At 38.7% G+C, this 22999-nt stretch overlaps 1 protein-coding gene across 4 annotated transcripts; it reads right to left on the bottom strand.

Moving 5' to 3' along the window:
• Positions 1 to 281: 281 nt before the first annotated feature.
• LOC122332310 lies at positions 282 to 22518 on the bottom strand. Of its 4 annotated transcripts, XM_043229633.1 has the most exons (6): positions 21912 to 22518; positions 21493 to 21801; positions 21219 to 21360; positions 20741 to 20777; positions 20602 to 20646; positions 19482 to 20341 (listed from the first exon to the last, which is right to left on the bottom strand). In XM_043229633.1, exons 1-6 carry the CDS (start codon positions 21982 to 21984, stop codon positions 20315 to 20317), a joined length of 633 nt encoding a protein of 210 aa, XP_043085568.1. In that variant the 5' UTR covers positions 21985 to 22518; the 3' UTR covers positions 19482 to 20314. The 4 variants fall into 4 exon arrangements, with proteins under 4 accessions (XP_043085567.1, XP_043085566.1, XP_043085569.1 ...); XM_043229632.1 differs by lacking the exons at positions 19482 to 20341; positions 20602 to 20646; positions 20741 to 20777; positions 21219 to 21360; positions 21493 to 21801 and adding exons at positions 282 to 2026; positions 2140 to 2188; positions 2479 to 2596; positions 2710 to 3018 and having other exon boundaries at positions 21912 to 22433; XM_043229631.1 differs by lacking the exons at positions 19482 to 20341; positions 20602 to 20646; positions 20741 to 20777; ... (1 more) ...; positions 21493 to 21801; positions 21912 to 22518 and adding exons at positions 282 to 2026; positions 2140 to 2188; positions 2479 to 2596; positions 2710 to 3030; positions 3206 to 3417.
• Positions 22519 to 22999: the final 481 nt, after the last annotated feature.

Genomic DNA, 22999 nt, shown 5'->3' with positions numbered 1-22999 from the left:
ATAGCATTTCTGTGCGGTGTTGGAGATGTTAGCGTGATGTGTAGTGTCACTGCCATGCATTATGTGCAACACATTTCTTCTCCTGCTTCATGTTTCGTCCATTTTCTCCACCGCTAAAGAAACTTCAACTTAAACTTCCTTGTTCTTGTTCCCTCTTTTGAGGGTTAGGATGCATTCAGATTTTTTTCTTTACTAGGATCTTTTCTACAAATTTCTTAGAATTTTGTCACTAGGAGCAACTCTTAAGATTTTTCACTAATACGGGCCCAGGCTGCTTTGGGTCACCACTGACTTCCATAGTATTTTTTTGTCCCACTATGGATGTCAATGGTGACCCAAAACGATTTGGTAGCAAACTTTCATAAAAATATATTTCCTTTGTGACTTTCCCATTGACTGCTTGGTAAATAACTCTATTAAGGACCAGTATGAAAGATGTCAAAATAGTGCATTACGTGGGGCCAACCTCCTGTGTGAGGGACTGTAAGGGGCCTGTGCACTGTGCATTGAGCGGCAGCCGCGGGGACCTTGGCGACCCAATCCTCGGACACAGAATCTGGCTCTAGGGACATGGAATGTCACCTCACTGGGGGGGAAGAAGCCTGAGTTAGTGCAGGAAGGTTGAGAGGTACCGACTAGAGATAGTCGGGCTCATCTCCACACGCAGCTCGGGCTTTGGAACCCATCTCCTCGAAAAGGGCTGGACTCATCGCTACTCTGGTAATCGACTTTGTGGTTGTTTCATTCGACCCCCGGCCATATGCCTTGGACACTTGGGTGAAGAGAGGGGCGTAGCTGTCAACTGATCCCCACCTGGTGGTGAGTTGGATCCATTGGCAGGGGATGAAGCTGAATAGAAGCTGGTGGTGGACACTGGAAGGAATGCCGTCAAGCTGAAGCTCCTCTTTGGCAAGGCACCAGGGTTGGATAAGATCCACTCTGAATGCTGTGGACCAGTCTTGGCTGACATGCCTCTGCAACATGGTGGCTCCTCCTTTGTCCGGTAGTCGAACCTCGGATCTCGGTGGAATAATGCGACTTTCGTCCTGGTTGTGGAACACTGGACTAGCTCGATAACGTCTGCAGGCTACTGGAGGGTTCGTGGGAGTTTTGTACTTTGTGGATTTGGAGAAGGCATTCTATCACATCTGAGATTAAGATTTTAAAAACCTTTTTGACTAATGTCAAATGATACTGAAATGTCATTCATATCATTGAATAATTAATTTTGTCCAGCCTGTGTATACTCACTGTGGACAGCTGGCTTTACTGCTTATGTGCTTTATAATCATCACTTGATTTACAAGCATAACATAAAGCCAAAAATATTGATTTTCTGTCAACAATGGATATCTTAAAACATAATTACACTCGGTGTAATTGATGTGTAAGCGTTGATGTAGTTTCTCAGTTAACTCCCCTTTTTCAATTTATTTGTTCAATCTTAAGGGCAGACAAGTATTCATATGAAATCATTACACGTTTATTAAAAAAATCAACAAAATTATGTATAATTACATTTGATTGTGAGTTGTATTTTGACATGAACATGTACTCACAAATACGTAAAGACAAAATACATATTCACTGTAGAGCATATCTGGCTCTCTCTACTTTCTTGCAGAGTTTAGCTCTAACCTTGATCAAACACACATGAACACGTGAGTCGGTGTCTTCAGGATCATTTGAAAATCATATTTAGATGAGTTTAATCAGGGCTGGAGCTAAACTGATTTGAGGGTCCCCGTTGTATAGCTTGCTTTTTCTTACATACTATCATCATTTTATATACTAATACCCTATGAGTGTTATGTGACATAAACATTCGGTTTAATTGTATGCTACTCAGTTTAGCTAAGTATTAATGTATTAAAGATACCTAAGGTAAGATTTAAAATTTTTAGGGTTATGTTAATCTGAAATACAAAAAGAATGCAATTGATCATAATTGTCCATAAACTGAATTGTATCTTTCAAAGTATTGACTGTTTTGAGTCCGTATCCTTCCTCTGGCCGGTGGCTGTGGCTAAAGGAAAATGAGAAATAAAGTTAAATACTCACCGATCGGAAGAACTATTTTTGTGTGTGAAAGGAATCATTTATTGGTATGCAAGTTATTCATGTAAAGGTAAAACTCACAAAGTCCCGTCCCGTTTCTCTGTGACTTTGTTTTTTGTTTTTACAGCTCCTTTAAATACACAAACAACCGAACATATATCACATGTTGTTGTTTTATGGTTTAATGATACTATCTCAAATGCTAACACCATATTCTCTCTACTCATCACTTTCTTCTTTGATTTATTTTAAATTAGCAATGTTGATGCAATAAAGAATAAAGAATGAAATATATGTGTAATCACTGAAAATGTGCTACACTTTTACAAGCACATATAAAGTCAATAGTTAATGCGCCTTCTTAATTAAAACAAATAAAACCTAGAGCTGATCTGTCTTTGATGTGTTATTGTCTCTCACCGTTGAATGTAGATGCTGATAGTGATTATCAGACCGACCATAATGACTCCACAACATGAGATGGTGATGATGAAGATGTGCAGGGACATTTGTTTGAGTGTTTCTAGTCCGGTTGTGTCTTTTAGAGGATAGCACATACAATAACAGTCAAGTTAGTTTCTAGTCACTAGTTTAAAACATACACACACTGTTTCTTTGTTCATAGAAAAATAAAAAAGATCGTGTGATAACCTGTGACTGTTAATGTCCATCTCATTGCCGCTGGGAAGCAGGTGTAGTTTCCAGCATCAGACTCTTGTATTTGATGTATTATTAATTCTCCTGGAGATCTTGGGTCGATGTGAATCCTGTTTGAGCTGAAGTTTGTTCTAGTTACGTTCATATTAGAGACCAGCCTAAAAATAACAGAGCCGTTCATCTTCCACCCGAAATCATCATCAACTTTGGTTTTGTTGCAGTGAAGTGTAACTGTTTCCCCCACAGACACTGTTTTGTTGATGTGCTGACGAACCTTTAGCTCTGGACTACATCTGGAATAATCTGAAGAAAACACAGAAAATCACAATCAGTGCAGGTTTAAAAAAACATCAGGAAGTAAGACGTGTGAAAACATTCAGGCAGAAGCTCATGAAACGCACGTTTCTCGTGTCCTTTTTCACTGTTAACAGATATAAGGAAATCACACAACACAGTACCAGACACTGAAGAAAACTATAGTACAACATACCTGCGTTGGTCAGCAAAGTAAGGATGCACAAATTCAGATGCAGGACCCTTTTTTGAAAAACCTCCATGCCAGCAGAAACGAATGTCTCACTCACCGTTCAGCATTTTGAGCGCTTCTGATTGAACTGAGAAAGTCTGCAGACAGGAACGAGGGGAAGTGGTTACATGAGAGTGGGACACCTCAGAGAACCACTGAGCTCCAGAGAACAAAGTGAAGATCGGAGTGTTAAACTGCTCAAGATGCTCAGTACTGCAGCTGCTTTTTGACAACCAATAAGCAATATCCACAGAAATATTCATGCTTATAATTTTAGATTTCAAATGTATACGCATGTAAACAAAATAGTATGTTTAAGGGTCTGTGACAGATTCCCACATTTTTAAGCCACCATTAGCTAATTTTAAAACAAATCATTTTATTCTCTTTTTTTTTTTTTTTTTTTTTTTACATTGCTTCTATAATTTAAAAATAGAACGAATAAAAATACTGAAATAATAACCAGAATGCAGAAGAATGAAGTTTAGCTTGTCGCATTGACCTGCATGTCATGTCAACTTTCCAAAAATGATTCTTAACATAATTTTTCATTGCTGTATATTTCAGAAATATAATTATTTTGGTTTGTTTTTAATGTCTGAATTATGGCACAAAACATCACCATAAACTCTGAAAATGAATGTATGCCCGGCCTGTGTGGTGTAAATTCCCCCTAAAATTCAAGTGCACTGTTAATTTAAATTAAATTGTTTGGCAAGAATATTATTGTATTTAAATTCAGTCACTCAGTAATGTTAAAACAACTTCTTTGATGAGTTTTGAGACAAGCCTCATAACCCACACACTTCCTGTATTCTAGGACCTCTGTACCATAAAAAACATTGGCGGATCGATGCTAAAGCACAAGCAAATGTCTATTTTTATACTTCTTTTGCAAAAGCGCTTGATTCAATTTCAAGATTTAAGCACTTTGGAGGACTGTGTTCACCATTTAGCTGGACTTCTTCATTGCGGTTGAAAACGAAAAGGGATGTAAGAATGCAAAGATCTCCATAGCTTAAAACTAATTATAAAAGCTATGGTTCCAGTTCTAGATATTGATGCTCAGGTACAGAAACATCTACACCGTGCTCCTTTTTTCTGCGTAGCAACATTTTATCATAGGCTGTGTTGTCCTGCAGAATAGAGTCTTTTGTATTTTTATAGCAATATAACATTAAAACTATAAAATAAGCAATATGCTTAACCACCCCCATTTAGCTGAGAATATAGCACATACTTTGTTAAATAATGTTTTGTGCGAGAATGGAAAGATCTGTAGAAGGATCAGATTTGTAAGTGATGCAGCGTGGTGAATAGATTCCACTGGTCAAAGCTGCTGAAAGTAAACGTGCAGAGACCGTTGTTTAGCTTTTCCGTCTGGTTTTGTGTGATACAAGAAGTAGACCTAAAGCTAACAGATCAAAAACCACTGCGACGTGACATGCAGATCTGGGCTTATAACTGAACGATTGACGGTTCAGTTCATCAGCTTTTAAACACAGGACATCTTGCTATTTCTCCTCCTGACTTGATATTGACTTGTAAGTCTATTGTAAAACAGAATTATATATCACCATCAGAACAGTAATTAGATGGTTCAACAGAACTAAGAAGTAAGAGATGCAGCTTATTATAGTTTACAATCATTTCGTGTTATTGTGCTTTGACGACTGCTATAATTGCTTCTTATTGTTATCCACACTGGACATTTTTAACAGTAAAAAAAATAAAAGTATTCAAACTTTGGGATTTAATACAAACTTAATATTTAATATTTCGTTTTTTTTTTTGTATGATAATATATAGCCTAATGTGATATTGAGAAGCTAACTAAAGCTCTTTTTTAACAGTACGAAGTAAAGCCAGATCTTGTGGCACGGCGTGCTCAACAGTGCAGCTTGTTCTGGTGAAGATCCGCCCGCCTACACAGGAAGAGTCTGTCTGATTGATATATCAAGCGACCAATCACGGTTTGTTTTTAGCAAATATAGTGCGTCAGTCCAGTACCTTACGAACACAACTTCATTTCATTTCAAATTCACTTGCAATCCTGGAAATTGTACAGAATCTAGTCAAACAGAATGGAATAGTCTGTTATGTTTCATAGAGTATTTGACAGTTATGTGGCAGTCAGACTGTGGGTGGTCCGTGGGCAATTACACTTTGTGAGACCCTGTTAACGATATAAATATTATCTAGAAGAGTAGGAGCTGTCAAAAAAAAAATAGCTGTCTGGAAATGTCATGCCGCCAATCATCCTAGAATCATAAAGCTGTTGATCTAAAACCACAGAGATAAACAGGAAGTCTTCATTAGGCCTACGGAGAGCAGAGAGATTCTAAAAGGTTTCACACGGTCACATTCCACTGAAACAAACTGATATACTGCCTACTAATTATAGCTATATTCAAGTATGCAAGTATGATGTTTTGTGGTTTGGTGAGACAAGATAAAGCAGAACTGGAAAATTGCAATTGGAAGATATTTATACACAAAGACTAGACCTCAGAGGAATGAGCGTCTGCTCAGTGGTTCTTTCGCTGATCAATTAATGCGTATTGCACTCTTACAAAAAATATCTCTCAATCCAAACTGTTCTCTGAGTTTTGTGCACATCTGAGTAGTGATGAGAATTAGTTGGAGCACAACAAAAGGCAAAAGAAATGTTGTATTCGAACACACAGCAGGATCTTTAGCTGATTAACATGTACATTCTGTGCTTGAGTAAGAGATTCTGTACGAATTGGAATCGCAAATATTTAAAACATGAACAAAAAGATGAATATGAATCAAAGTGCCAACTTTTTTTTGTGCCCTTCTGTTTTCCCCGAAAAAGATAGGTGCCAACTTTTTGTGCCCTTCTGTTTTTGTAGTTCGCTTGCTTTATGACTTTTATTTTTCTTCTTGTTTGCTGGTTTACAAAGATGAGCTAATCGGAGATCTCTCTCTCTCACGTCAACACGCTTAGTCAGCCGATTGACCCCCAACATAATCCAAGTAATGCCAACAGCACAGAACACACAAGAAGAACGAGGTTCAGTGAGTGTTGGGTCAGCACCTTAAGTGAATCGATAATGAAATAAAAAGTGCTAAATAAGCTGCAGTGTGGACCAGATCCTTTGTTTAGCCAGGATCTGGTATATGCAAAATTAGGATGAAGGGCTTTAATGCAGTTTGAACTTATTTTCGCTTATTTTTGTTCGTGCTTGCTCTAACTTATTTTTGTTCGTGCTTGCTCTATCTTATTTTTGTTCGTGCTTGCTCTATCTTATTTTTGTTCGTGCTTGCTCTATCTTATTTTTGTTCGTGTTTGTTCTATCTTATTTTTGTTCATGCATCTTAATTATTCACAAAATTGGTTTTCTCGTGATTCATTCACTGGGTTGCTTTTCAACAACATTTCTAAATGTAAATAATTGTATGGAACAAAAGCCCAACAGCAGCGGCCCAGTTATTCTATGAAAGCCTAGAAGGGTAGCTGGAAACTATTTTACACCTTAACCACAGCACAGTGTCATGTGCCTCTTCCTCTTTAAGTTAAAAGACTTAACACCGTAACAGTTTATAAAATATAAAGGCCTATAATGTCATAATAATATGATTGTATATCAAGCATACTATAACAATTATGCAATTTCAACAATGCCTTTCAGAATCAAGAGATCAAGTGTCATGAAGCTTTGTAGTCACTAAAGAAGCGCACTATGTTTAGCAACACAAGTACTACTCTAACCAGAATCCATGTGCTTACATGCTCTGGTTGGAAAAATACTGTTTCATTTGCAAAATAAACATCAGTTATTTATTAAATGTTCATATTTACATGCATCTTAATACTTTAGGCTGTCTTATAATGATCATGTGTATAAGATGCTGTAATAAGAAACACTTACTGTGCCGGGTGTTCATGGCGTACCCACAAACATCCTGATCTTTCACATGTACTTGCAGATACAACAACAAACACTAAACACCACAAATGAACAAATGTGAATTTTGAAGGTTGTTGTTGTTCAGCATGACATACCATGAACTATATTTATCATACAATGCTGCCATTTGCTTTTATAAAATGTCTTTGTTTACGCATTAAAACGTTTTTATTAAAACATTTTTAAGTGTATTAACAGTGAAAACTGTCCTTGTCAGCATCAGTAAAAATAGCAAAATAGCTTTGTAGCCCTTCCCAGACTGAAGGATATCAATCAACTTCCTCTTTCTTCTTCTCCTCCTCTTTGTAATCATCGTCATTTCTGGAATACCTCGAGCATAGTGTGCTACTGGACCTCTGTTTATAATGTCCATTCAAACAAGTCTATGGTGGCCCTTGTATTATCGGCAAAACATGGCCCTGTAGTCCTGTGCAGACAGCCGTCGTTTAGGCCCACACTATTCATATACAACAAAAAAATCTTAATATACAACTGTTTTTAGCCACTTAACATATCTGTAATAGATGCAGACAGCACACAACTAATGTCTGTACTGTCAAACATGTTTAGGGAGTTAAAGGGATTTCAAATCATTGGATTTATTAAATACAAAATAGAAAACATTCCATTCAGGTTTATACAGCTAATTTAACACTCTGAAAGGGACTACATATTATCTATGCAAATATAAAAGGTACTACAAATTAACATCAAAATATAAAAATGCCTAATTATTATTGTTACTTACAAATATTTTTGATGCGCTCAATGTTCCCCCAAGGTCTCTAAACTAGTCATCAGACTGTGGTACTCCTTTCATCCACCCACTGTGTCTCTTGGATTCCTTAACCACACATTTATCTCACTCTCAGCTTCAGAATCAGGAGGATGTGGCTTAGAGAGGCTTTTTCAAAAAGCCTGTGAAAAGCAAATGGGCCTATATCAGGGATCCTCAAATCGGAAGAGTTTCGCTCCAGCTTTGATCAAACTCACACACCTTTGATTTTCTAATGATCCTGAAGACATGCTCTCGTGTGTTTTTCAGATTTGAGGATCCATTTACCATTGACTGCACGTTGTTATTCTCCTCATTATTTCACTATAGCGTCTAACAAACCGGAAATCTCACCTATAGACTTTAAAGCATTAAAGAAAACGGTGCATATAAAACAGCACCATCTGAAAAGGTCTCTTTAGGTTTGAGTCATTCCAGTTCAGTTGAGTGACTAAAGAATGTCCAGTCAATGAGTTCAATGTCTTTTATATTAGATACTATGCATAATCATTTTTGATCTGAAACAAATTCAGAATGAGATGTGCGCCACAAAAGTAAGAGCCAGGATGGGGAAAACCATAAAAATTATTATATATAGATTAGTGGGGGCAAACACTTAGAATTTAGTTATTTCATATCAGGTTGATGATGTTTTCTGTTATGCACATCGCTAGTCATTTTCTAAGCATTTTTAACTTTAAGTCACTTAAAATGTCATCACAAATTGGTTTGCAGTGTTTAGTGTGTTTGGTTATTATTATGTTAGTAAGGACTCATAACAGCAAAACCTAGAGACATTCATGATGTCACCCACTGGAAATAAATAGCTTTGGGACAATGTGAGAAATGACTTCATTTCTTCAAAAATAGCAAGATGACCTTACCACTGAGAGATGTTTAAATAGCTATGTGTAACGGGTACCGCAGCGGCAGAACCATGTAAGCAGAAACATTTTACTGAAATACAGGAAAATAATCAGGAGAAAGGGCAACAGCGTGTCGAGTGCTCAGAATTCTCTGCAGTTGTGTTTCAGTCCACATGAAGAAGACACAGAGAATCACTATGCGACCACACCCCCTGCTGACCCTAGCGTGCATCACAATAAGCTCACGATAACGACACATAAGCATCTGAAATAAAATACATTTCAAGGTATTGAAAAAAAAATATAAACATATTTATATAATATATAAAAGTTCAATGCCATTTATTACACCACACACTTTTGTGGACGTCTCACACTCCCTGGCAAAAAGAAATGGGTCCCACCATTTTTTTTCATTTCACATTTACTACTGTAACTTAACATTCACTACCTTTGCTACTTTTGCTCAACAAGCAAGAGATACGGGATATATGTATGGTGGTGGAGTATAAGAATATTGTGTGTGAGTGAAAGAGGGATAAAGGGCTGAGTATGGACTCAGATGTTTGGGAAGGAGGTGTATAGGGAACAAGCGAGAGTAAGTGCTGAGTAACATGAGGCCAACTGTATGCTAGTGAAAGCAACGTAACATTTACAGAGCTGACGGTAGCTGGTGTTGTCAGTGTAGGCTGGCCTAGGCTTCCATATGTTAGGATCCTTCTAGGTTGTCTGCTCCGACTTGACCTTCTGACCGCTGAATGTTCGTCTGACCCTGGATGGACGAAGGCTTCCTCCTCATGAGTAGGCCCTGAAGTCTGCTCAATTCCATCTTCCTCCTCAGGTTCAGCAACCACCGGTTCATGTTCCTCGATGGATTCCCTTTCCCCGGTTTCCCTCATCGGCACCAGGTTGGTATCAGGTGTGTACTCAGGTATAACCGTTTCCTCCCTTACAGATACCGGGGTAAGACATCTTGAACTGGAGTTAGGTTGTTGGAGTTGGATTGCAGCAGGTCTGTCTGGCATCCTTTCTGTTGGTACCCTTAGCCAGTAACAGGGTCCACTGGAGTCATCCTCAGACCCTGAATCAGATTCTTCCTGCGAGACCACAGGATCGGTGACTCATGACGAGTACAATTGTATGCATGTACGACTTGGGGAATCTTATCTTTCCACTGTTCTTTCTCTTTGTCAGTCAGGGTTCTTAACATCTGGTGTATAGTGCGATTAAACCACTCAGCTGGATTACTTTGCGGGTGGTATTGAGATGTTCTTGAGTGGCTAATCCCTGACAACTTTCTGAGTGTGTGGAAGAGTGTATTCTCAAATTCACGGCCTTGGTCATGATGTAATTTCGATGGATATCCAAAGCGTGGTATGAAATCATTGAAAATACACTCAGCTGCTGTCTTGCCGCTCTTATTCTTTGTGGGATAAGCTTGCGCAAACCTCGTAAAATGGTCAACTACTACAAGGATATACTCATAGCCACCAAGGCTGGTCTCCAGATGCAAGAAGTCTATGCACACTAACTCTAGAGGTAAGCTAGAAGTGATGCTACTCATTGGGGCTCTCACATGAGTAACCGGCTTCTTTGACTTTATGCATGGGCATCTTTTTGTGATATAGTCCTCAATATCTTTGGCCATAAAAGGCAAATAGAACCTTTCTCTCGCTAGGTTCAGGACTCTTTCTGTCCCGACATGAGCATTTCATTGTGCAGTTTTTTTAACACAAGATCTCTGTACTTGGTGGGAAGTACCAACTCTTTTTTCTCGTTGGTAACTCTGAACAAGAGATCACTTTTGAGACCAAGTTTTCCCCATTCATGAAATAATCTTTTGGCTCCCCCACTTGCTCGTTTACGTATTTCATCAGTCAGGAGTGAACCTGCTTCCTTTAGCCTTATGACTTCACTAATGGAGTCGTCTTCTCTCTGTGCCTGTACCAGCTCATCGTGGCTAATGGTGACCAACTGATCAAGGGAATGGTTAGGTGAAACATGAGATGAGATTTTAAGAGCAGTGACCCAGGCCATGTCTTTCTGCTTAGCCGCTCTACTTCCATCCCAGACAGCACAAACCACTTCACTTGTGAATTCCTCTGTACACGACTTTGTGTAACTGTCAATGTCCAGTGTGAGACGTGACAATGTGTCAGTGTCTGTATTGGACTTTCCAGGCCTGTATTTGATGTCAAACCAAAAATCAGAAAGTTCCCCAACCCATCTATGGCCTACTGCATTGAGTTTAGCCGTACTCATGACATAGGTTAATGGATTGTTGTCAGTATATACAGTGAAGTAAGGGGCGTAGAACAAGTAGTCTCTGAACTTCTAACACACCGCCCACTTCAGCGCAAGAAACTCCAGTTTCCCACTGTGTAGATGATAATTACGCTCAGCCAGTATGAGCGTTCTTGACCCGTATCCAATGACTTTCAACTTGCCCCCTTGGTCTTGATATAGGATGGCACCAAGCCCTTGGTCTGAAGCATCTGTATGCAATGCAAAAGGTAGATTAAAGTCTGGATAAGCTAACACTGAAGGACTAACGAACAAATTAATGAGCTGTTCCAGTGCTTTTTGGTGGATTGGCATCCAGTTCACGGGTGTCCGTGATGCCATTTGTGGTCCCTTGCTTTTACCACTCAGTGGAGTTGCTGCTTCTTTTTTACCTTGGAGTAACTCGTAGATTGGCTTGGCTATTCATGAAATGTCTTGAATATAGGAACGATAATAGCTTAGAAATCCTGTCAGCTTCCTCACGTCTCCGGCTGTCTGTGGGGTCTTGCTGGCTAGCAAACGCACTGCATCCAAGTCCTTAGGATCAATCCTCACCCCCTGAACTGACACGGGGCGGCCAATGTACCTGACTTCCAAATGAAAGAGCTCACATTTTTCCGGCCTTAGCTTTACCCCATGTTTCTGCAGTGCCTGTAGGACTTTCCAAAGTCCTTCTACGTGTTCCTCAAAGGTTTTTGCATAACAGAGGACATCATCCAGATATGGGATGCACTCATCACACAGGATACCTAGCATTTCTTTCATGCTCCTCTGGAAGGCCAGGGGGGCGTTTGATAGGCCAAATGGGATTCTCACCCATTCATACAGCCCCTAGGGGTGGTGAAAGCTGTGACAATTGAGTCCTTGGCGATAAAACCCTGATGATAGGCTTTACTTTGATCAAGTATGCTGAACCAAGTATAGCCACCCAGGGAATCTGTCAGATCTTGTATCCTGGGCAAAGGATGTCTATCTGGGATTGTTTTTTGGTTCAAAAGGCGATAATCAATACAGAGGCGGAGCGTCCCATCTTTCTTTCGGACACAAACCACTGGTGAAGCATAAGAGGATTTTGATTTGACAATCCAGCCTCTCATTAACAGGTCCTGTATATACTCTTGACTCTGACTCTGTACTCTGTACAAATAACATGAGTTCAGCTGGCTGACCCTGGATAACTGCCTCCAACACATTAAACCCCAGTAGTGGCTGGTCAAGAGGGATACTACACACAAGGAAAGGTACTATAATGGGCTCGCTGAGACTGCCCTTTTCAAAGCTGACTGTGATAATGACCCAGCCATCGAAAGGGAGAACATCCCCATTCACTGCATGGACTTCCAGCTCCTCCTTGTCATCAAACATCTCACCTAGGGGCCTCACTGGTGTGTCTGTTAAGTATCTTCTCTTCCAGCCTCTGTCAATCACGCTCACCTGAGCTCCTGTGTCTAGCAGCGCCATGGTTATTAAGCTATCGAGATTGCACCGCACCAGAGCTTTAGCTCCTATAAAGTTAGCTAGACGTCTGCTCTCCTGAGTGGGTAGGGAAAGAGTGGATTGAGGCAGCGCTTGCTCATTGAAGTCTTTCGGAGCTTGGGTCATTACAGCTAACTTTGTTTTCTTGGTGTGTAAACTCACTGTGTTGCACTGAGCAGTGTGGTGTGAACCTACTTGGGACAGATGATGGGGTCTGGTCACTGATTGTCCCGCGGCAGGGACCGGCTCCAGTTTTCCTGGTGCTGAGGCTTCTTCAAGCAACCCACCGCCCTGTGGCCCTCTTCACCACAGATGAAGCAATGGAGACAACTAGAGCGGTTAAGTTCAAGACATCTAGTACAGCTGTACTTCTTCTTCTGGCCTACTTGCACTGGGCAGTTGTGGCATGGCACTGGTTGCTGGGCCCACTGCAGTTGTTCAACTTTCGTCATTAACTTCTCCACTTTCTCTGTCAGCTCTTGGATGGGATAATCCTTAGGCTTTCTGTCTACATTCGCTTTCTTTGCACTGCTGACATCTTGCACTGCAGCCACTTTGACTCCTGCACCATGGACATTTACAGCTTTTTGTCCCCAGACGTCATTGTCTTTCATTTTCAGCATTTGTTATCTTCATAATTTGCTTTAGAATCATCTCATCTGACACGTTGCTTTCTGAAAGCAGTGGTTTAACACGTATTGCATGTTTTGGGTGAGATCCTGATATATTGTGTGAAGAACATGTCTTGACTGTGTTGGATTGTATTTCATTCAGAGTCAGCATATTTGTGCAAAGATAATTTTTTGCTTGAGGCCTATGATTACAAGAACTGTTGTGGTGTTTCACTGTCATTCTGTTTTGTGCACATGAGCTCTTGGAACAATTCAGTGTTACTTCGCCCAACCAAGTGGGACTGCAAGAACCCTTTTAGCTCCTCTATAGTTAAATCATCTTTGTGCATGAGCATATCTTTAAAGTTTCTGGATTTAATGACTTTGAGAACACCCCTCAGGATTTCAGCCTCACTAAATCGCTCTTTAATGCCGTCATCGATCTGCCTGCAGATGTTGTTGTAACTTATGTCTGAACTCTGGTCACCTATTTGTCCACCTTGAACCTTAAACTCTCTGCGAAGCAGTGAAAGGTCACGAAGAGGAACCTCTGTCTTGTGTTTTAGGATGCTCTTGTTCTGGCATGTTGTTGGTGTGTGTGTGTGGTCAGGATATCGTGGAGGCAAGGTTGGTGTGAATGTAACTGGATGAGTCAATGTGGGGCCATGAATGTACTGTAAGACCTTGTTACTTAATTCTGCATAGCTAAACAGCATTCTCTGTAACTCTGATTCGGTGTTCTGGGTAGCCTTGCAATCAGTGTTAAGAGGTGTAGTGCTGGGCCCAACTATGTGTGTTGTGTCAAGTGTACTGATATCTGCATTCTCATTTACAACCTTAGATGCACTTTCCTCTGCATTTTGTTTACATGAAACAACGTGACTCTGAATGATATCGTTCACAGTATCATCAAGCTGCATTAAAACTGCCATACCTGAATCCTTAGACTCTACCAGTATATCATCTTTCATGAAAGCTAGGATATACTCGAAGAAACTCTCTTCATCATCAACCTGAAACATAGATGCATCCTTCCCCGACACAGGACCAATGCACTTGGCCAATTGGAAAAGTTCATCAGCTGTCAGCATGAGCAGGTTCTTCTTGATCGTCCACATGAAGCTCTTCCTCTCCCGATCTGCCATGATGTCTTCTCCTCTTCCTCGCAAGTGGTTCTGTTCAGGTATCTTGTCCCTGGTCCGTCTTGTCCGGTGGCTTTCCTCTGCAGATCTCAGCTTATCATCAGTCACGTTGTTCAAATATGGCCAAACCAGAGTCTGCCCATCAGAGCTGTGTACTGCGTGATCATCAGGCACGGAGCTGGAATAGAGTCTTAAGCTGAAAAGGCTACTTAAGGCTTATGTTTCAGTCCACGAAGAAGACACAGAGAATCACTATGCGACCACACCCCCCCTGCTGGCCCTAGCGTGCATCACAATAAGCTCACAATAACGACACATAAGCATCTGAAATAAAATACATTTCAAGGTATTGAAAAAAAAAAAAAAGATATTTATATAATATATAAAAGTTCAATGCCATTTATTACACCACACAATTGTAACACTTTTGTGGACATCACATATGCTATTTGTAGAAATGGAACTGCAGCTCTAGAGAGAAGCATGTTTCCATCCCACAGTAAAGAAAGGTAACTGTACTCCATAACAGTTACTTGACTTTTATTACTATTTTATAACAATTATTCTTAATAATTACTTTCGGTTCTCATTTTCTCAATCAGGTTTAGCCTCTTATTGATAGCGCCTTGTTAGCCGACCAGATTGTGGTTCTCAGATCTAATATTCTATTTCCTCAACGGCTCGCCATGGGCGATTCTGGGCAAATGGGATCTTCTGTCTCAGGTGCATGGGAACAATATTTCATCTCTGGCCTGAGCTCTAAATTCTTCATGATCCCTGATGGGGACCAACTAAGACATGCTGGCCTTCCAGCCTATGTAATAGAGACTAATTTCTAAGCACTAGGGCTCCCTCCACTAGAAAAACGTATGCCCTCAGATGGCATGTTTTCGAAAGCTGGATTTCATGCAGACCCAGTTCACTGTCAGATTGTTTCAGTGCTCGAGTTTCTACAAGAGAAATTGTCCTCAATTGTCCTTGGACACTCAGAACTTACATAGCCACCATTACCTGGAAGAAGTTGCCTGCTTAATTCATGGAGTCAAGCAGTTGAAGCTGCCCATTAGAGCGACGGTCCCTTCATGGGATTTAGCAGTAGTGCTCTGACTGGCTAGCACCCCTTTTGAACCATTAGAATCAGCACCGGTCAGGCTTCTGATTCTAAAGATGTTTTTTCTGATGTTTACTTCTGTAAAGAGAATCTGGGATTTGCAGGCTCTGTCAGTCTCGCCATCCTGCATAGACTTTGCCCCTGAGCTTCAAAGCTATTTTGCATCCTCATTCTAATTATCTTCAGTAAGTTCCCTTTGTTGTTCTTGAAGCCTTCTGTCCTCCACTGTGTACAACATTAGAGCAATAAAGATTTCACTTACTGTGTCGAGTACATGCTCTGCAGATTTACATCCTCCGCACTAGCCAGTGGCGTAAGCAGTTTTTTATATGCCATGGGGGCCATAACTGGGGGGCAGCTGCCACTAGACAAACCATGTCACATTAAATGTGGGATGCTATTGCCTTAGCCTACAAGTCTCAAGACTTTCTTCTTTCTGCTCATGGATGGTGACCATTATTTTAAAGGTTCATAAATTGGATATATCTGCTCGTACTGTGGCATAGAAGTAAACTATACGCCTTTGTGGGTTATCACATGTCCTCAATGGGTCATTGGGTTTTTGTAACACAAATATTTCTATTTTTAAAATTATAACCTACATAACTGACTTCCGACAATGGCTGTATGCTTGTCCCAGAGAGCGTCGACGTCTGGCTTGAAAGTAACATAAACCTAGGATGGCTTGGGGGTGAGTAGATTATGACATAATTAGAATTTTTGAGTGAAACTATTCCTTTAAGTGATTTAAATTTGAAGTACCACATTCATACCACAAGTACCACATTAATTTTTCTAAAAGTAAAATAACGTTTCATTCCTTTTTGCTTTGCAGCCACACAATCTTCAGTTGGACTCTCCGGCTCAGTGTTTGCTTTGGCGCCACCTAGTGAGAGCTACTGAAGTCTGTTCTGATTATACTGAACCCGATTTTACCAAGTGTGGCATGTTCCTGGATCAGCATTGTGATTAACCAATCAGTTCTGAAGAACCAGTTTATAGCGTTTGTGAAATTCAGGCTTACAATCAGTGGTTAGTTCCTGTACATCATTGAGATGCTCATTTGATGAGTGTCAGACACACACTGCTGTCTTCAGAAGAAAAGATGCTCACAAAACTGTATGAAGACTGTAGATCTGATAAAAACAAAGATAAATAAATGAAATATAAATATAAAAACAGGCATTTCAGCTCTCCTTCAAAACTCTGTTCTACAATGCATAGTGAAAATGGTTCCATTAGTATGTAAAGAACTTTGTGTGATGTTTGTCGTGTCTTGCAGGTGTTGTTGTTGGGGGCCAGTGAAGAGACATGACAGAGGTGTGTAAGTGGGTGACAAGACCGTTATAGTATGTTTGTCATTGTCTGAGATCATCTTTACCTATTCCTCCTGGTTTGTTTCACAGAGATCAGGGTTCATCTGCTTCAGTTTCCTGTTAAATTAAGAAATTGGACATCACAGTTCATTGTGATAATATGTACATACATCTAACAAACAACTGCAAGACCACCCACTTACGTAAATCACACTGTTTTACACTCTCTCCACTTGCAATGTTCAACACATACTGACACTCATGAATAATTCTATTAAGATCAGTGCCATTTCCATTACATTAGGACTACCTTCATCACTATATTTGTCTACCTTTATCACTATATTGTTGTCTTGTAGTTTGTGTTCTTTGCACTGACTTGTCCTTGCACTGTTTGCACACTGGGTTTTGCACTTTATTCCCTTGCTGTTTGCACTAGTCTGCACACCTTGCACTTTATGTGGCTAAGACACTGTCTGTCATGGTACAATGTACCATGTAATTACACAGAATTTACTATTTTGTACCTATAGAGTACCTCCACGGTACCTACTCATAAGTAAGAGGGAACAATATGGAACCTGCTAAATTCTAAAGCATTTATACTCTATATTATTATATTTAATATTATGTATTTTATAACTAAAGGGCACCTATTCTGAAATGACATCGTATGTATGACACACTTATTGAAAGCGATGAGTAAGAGCAGGTAAACAGAAACAATGTGCAACGTTTAGGGGGATAAGGAGGCAATGACTTGGAAAATTAAAAGTATTTATACTGTTAGGATATTTCATAAGTACGGTTCTAAGATTATGTGGGATGCATGATGTACTGTAACAATGTAATGATTTAGAAAAGTCTCATTGTAAAACCAAAATATATGATACAGTACCTTTCCACACTATGTACTGGGTATTATTACACCACATCTCTTACATTACTGATACAAATAGTAAATTATAGCAGTATCATTTTTTAGTCTTTATAAAGTCTTTATAAAATTTCACCAGTTTACCAAGAATATGCTACAGTATGTTTTAATGTTTCTTTACGGTGATTACTAAAGTATGCGGAAGCAATGTAATTAGTTTCTGCTGTGATTTGGATAAGAAATTTCCATTTGAAAATGTACATGATGAAAGAGCATTGCATATGGTCATCTCCGTTTCGCATGTAGAAACAAGTAGAATAAACTGTACCGTAATATTTTTTAACTACTATGCAAACATATTAGTGTAGTTACTGTATAAATGTGACACCCACAGGCTGTATTTTAAAGCGAGCACTTGTTACCCTCTTGTTATGTGCGGTTACTGTGTACGTTTCAGATCTGTGGGCCATATAGCACACGCACCTCTGCAAGATATCTTTTAAAGATCTCTTGATCTGGAAAGCATCTGCTGTCTACAAACGTCTGGCAGACGTCTTACAGATTGTGTCTGACCTGTGAATGCAGACGCTGATAATGATGATCAGACGGATCATAATGACTCAACAACATGAGCTGATGATGGACAGTGGCATTATTATTAATAATAAACATGCATAGGTCATTATTAGACACATTGTGGCGATACGGGGAAAAATCCGTACCGGATCTTTCACCTTGCCCTCAGTTAGGTGGATGATGAAAGGAGTTTGGTTCACCTGTTAACTGCTGCAGTTAATGTGCTCGACTTTTCCGTATGCATAGACCGGTGCGATCGCCAAAGAAACCACAAGAGAATTGGTTCAGCATGATTTGCCGGTTGCTAAAGAATCCCAGACGAGTTACCTGCAGGTATTTTTCATATTGAAATTTATTCCATATGAACCACGCCAGTCCATCAGATTCCCTAACTCTTGCTTGATATTGTCTATTTAGCAGCTGTTTGGCCATCCCTCAAGCTGAGTGCTTCACACAGGCAATACGCAACGCACACACACACACACACACACACACACAAAATTTTGGTTGTGTCTTCCCCATATTTTTTTTTTTTTTTTTTTTTTTATAAAATTTTTAAGTTTTTCAGATCTCTGTGATTTATTTAATTTTGATTCTTTCCTTCTTTTCCCCTTATGCATTAGTGTTATCGTGTGGCTGACATATTTTTGTATCGGTGGCTTTAATTCACTGAGTTATATCTGGGAGAATAAATAATACAAATAATATATGTAAATGTATATGACTTGACACATTTATGGTTTTGTCTGGCGCCCGAACAACAACAACAACAACAACAACAACAAAAAAAGAAGATTTCAACTTGTGTTAACCCGTTAAATCTAATTTTGGGAGCCGTCACCGTTACAACATGCTACATTTTTCATATTGTGCTTAATCTTTTAACCTGACCCCAAAAAACTAATTTAAATCTCATTAGAATGCATTCATAATATTTGGTAGGATATATAAAATATTTTAATTCTCAAACATGTTAGACTTTATACTCATATTAACATGAGACCTTGTTTAACAAAGTGAGACGAGGACCTCTAAAAAGAAGATGACAGAAGTGATCTTAAATCTGTGCCTGCATAAATAGAGAATAATAACAACAAAGAGGTATGGACAAAGAATCCTAGTTTGAAAATCAGCCATATCAGACTCAGGACACTCAGTTTAACGTCTGTGAAAGAGTGTAAACTCAGGATCTTAAAGACGAGCTGTAGAGCCTAAACTAGTAAAGGAAGAAACGAAGACAGAGGGCAATGCATAGAGAGCTGATGACTTTATTAAAGCAAAAGCAATATAATAGATCATGTGATATAACTTCACACTATTATCCATTTAATTGATACTGAATTCAGTAGCTACATACAACATATACACTCAGAAAAAAGTGTTTGAATAAGTTATTCAAAAATATGATATTTTATAAATGTCTTTAATGGCAGTTTGGTAAATGGCAAAGCAGTTACATTCGTTTTTACATTAATTAAGCATTCATTTTTATCCTTAGCAAAGTTGATAATTTTCTAATTGAAATTAGCCATGCCTTTAGTTAAACTTTTGGAGTGAATTTATGTAATGAGCAGAGTACTACAAGAGACACTCGTGATGCTGAACACATGATGATGCAGTAAGATTGACAAGAATAAACCAAGCAGAGCTAAAAACAGAGAAACAACTCGATCCACCAAGCTACAGTAAAATACAGAAAGCACATGAAGTGCATGTACACGATCTGTGACACTCACTTGAAACTTTAAAGATGATATACATACTGAGCTAATGCAATCTTACATTGATGAAAATACAAGAGCATTGCAAGAGCAGCCATTTTAGTTTAACCTGGTAACCGAACACCGTCTGAAAATCTGGCTACATGAGATTATAAAAATGACTGTCGGAAAGATTGAAATTGAATTAGTACAATGTCCCTGGCCCATGCATTTAGAAGTATATGAAATCTGATAATCAAATAACATTTTTGGGACAAATTCAATAAAAAAGCAATAGTCAAAAATGACTGACAATCTCATACTAATAAACATCTCCCTTTATTGAAATGCTTATCTGATCGGTGTCAGACGAACACACACTGACTTGAGCAGAAAAGATCGCGTTCATGAAGCTGTGTGAAGACTGTAGACCTGATGAAGACAAAGAATGAACAGCTAAAGCACAGATAACAGGCATTTAAACTTCTGTTTGCATATCAGTTTTTATAAATGATCACATGTTTATAGCCATTCATTAATAAAAATGAAATTTTCTTTTAATTAAAAGGAGCAAAAGTGATTTGACAACGTGTTTCCATCAAGAAGTGCGTCAGTGGTGTTTGTTGCGGGTGAGCAGACATGATGTGGTGAACATGATGAGGAGTGGAGTGTGTCGAGGTCAGCTGACTTACACAGACCGTTAATGTGTGTCGGTCACTGTCTGAGACCATCGCCACCTGTACAGGCCGTGCACAAACAGAAAGAAAACGTAAAACTACTGAATCAAGAGCAGGTTTATGTGCTCAATAATACGCTGAGGTCAATACTTACATTCTCTGAACCAGAGTTGATTTCCTGCCTCAGTTTCCTGTTAAGATAATGAATTTTGAGAAGAACAAAATGCAGCTAACTAAGAAAAGCATTGGCTGATCAAATTTTATGTAGTATGCGTGGATTACAAAAGTATGGTCTCTTTTAGTCCTTTAAACTCTCTTAAAACACGAGTTTATTTCATTCGGCCCCTAACAATATTTAATGTGATGGAATTTTAAATGAGTTAAACAATGAAATCTAAAAGTGAACATCTGTATGTGTTCGAGGTAAAATATCTGAGCAGTGGTTGGCAGAAAATGACAATAACTTTTGTCAGCAAAGCTGGCTATTATATGTTTGAAAAGTAGCACACAATGCAAAACTAATTATGAAATTAGTGTTGAGTAATTGAAGTAAGGTATTAAGGAAGCTGTTTATCACTCAGTAGCACAAGCTGGAACAGCATGACAACATCTTTGAGCTTGTTGTGTCTTACCTGTGAGTGAACATGCTGATTCTGATGATCAGACAGATCATAATGAGTCCATAAAATGACATGATGATGATGATGATGATGATGATGATGATGATGATGATGATGATGGTTTGTTTGGCTGATTCTGGTCTGATCTGGTTTTCTGATGGATAAAAAAAAGAGTCTAACGCTCATTATATCAGTTAACCTGCACCAATAGTTACTATAGCTGCTATTATAACTGTAGTTACAAACTTATACTGAACTCTTATACAGAAAAAGATCGTGTGATAACCTGTGACTGTTAATGTCCATCTAATTGCCGCTGGGAAGCAGGTGTAGTTTCCAGCATCAGACTCTTGTATTTGATGTATTATTAATTCTCCTGGAGATCTTGAGTCGATGTGAGTCCTGTTTGAGCTGAAGTTTGTTCTAGTTACGTTCATATTAGAGACCAGCCTAAAAATAACAGAGCCGTTCATCTTCCACCCGAAATCATCATCAACTTTGGTTTTGTTGCAGTGAAGTGTAACTGTTTCCCCCACAGACACTGTTTTGTTGATGTGCTGTCGAACATTTTGCTCTGGACTACATCTGGAATAATCTGAAGAAAACACAGAAAATCACAATCAGTGCAGGTTTACAGTAACTTCACTGAGTAAACATTTACAAGAGAATTTCTCTGAAATCAAAAACATGTGAAGAGTAGCCTACCTGCATGAATCAGGACAATAATAACAGCACAGAGATCCAGACGAAGAATACAAGTTTTTCCTACATTTGCCATAACAGGCCGCTGGGTTTAGGGTCTGTGACTGAGTTTAATCTGTCTTACTGTCCGCTCAGGATCTTGCAGACGTGCCATAGAGTCTGAACTAGTAAAGGAAGAAGACACAGAGGGCAACGCCAAAGACAGCGTGCTTTTATAAAACGGAAGAGCATTGAACAAAAAAAATACTTACACAGAATATAAGGTCACACTTTATAATAACGTCCAGATATAAGGCGTTTATAAGTGATAAGTTAGTGATGAACTAATCGTTTACAAAACTTAATGATGTGTTCATAGATGATTAATAATTCATATGTTAATATGTTTGTCTATGTTTAGTAGATGGAGTTATAAATCATTTACAAGTGATTTTAAATGATGATTAACTCTTTCCCCCCAGTGTGTATGCACACACAACCTGTAACCGGAGGATTAGGGAATGCAGAAAGTGTTGTCAGTTATTTACTCACGTGTCAGTAGATAATAGTACAATGTTGAAGTTTTAATGATTTATAAGTGTTTAGTAACATATTAACTATTAACTGGTAAAAAAGTTTTTTTTTTTTTTTTCATTGTCTTAACCTTTTACTCAGGATTATTTATGATGCTATTTAAGATAACTTAGGAAATATTTGTAAATCGTTAGCATATTATGTAATAATCATGCATTAAATTAGTATATTCATGTTTTGTAAATGATTAGTTCATCTTTATCTAATCACTTTATAAGTTAATTATGAGTAAATTAATTAACAAACATACAAAAATTGTTGGAATATTACTTATTAATTGCTTATGAGTGTTTTGTAAATGATTACTTCATCAATAACTAATCACTTATGAATGCCTATCAAATGAAGGTGATTATAAAGTGTCTCCACTATTCAAGAGTGAATGCAAACACGGGTCTATACAATACTTACATATAATAGACTAATATGAGAGCTACCCCACTGTTATTAAACTATTGTAGTATGACATTAGCTATTAGCAATTTTATTTTATTGACAAAATGTTTTAGTTTGTTACA

This window comes from Puntigrus tetrazona, unplaced genomic scaffold (genome assembly GCF_018831695.1).
Source record: "Puntigrus tetrazona isolate hp1 unplaced genomic scaffold, ASM1883169v1 S000000008, whole genome shotgun sequence".
Classification (NCBI taxonomy): domain Eukaryota; kingdom Metazoa; phylum Chordata; class Actinopteri; order Cypriniformes; family Cyprinidae; genus Puntigrus; species Puntigrus tetrazona.
Note: the sequence above shows the minus strand (reverse complement) of the source record. Positions and strands in the feature narration are given on the sequence as shown.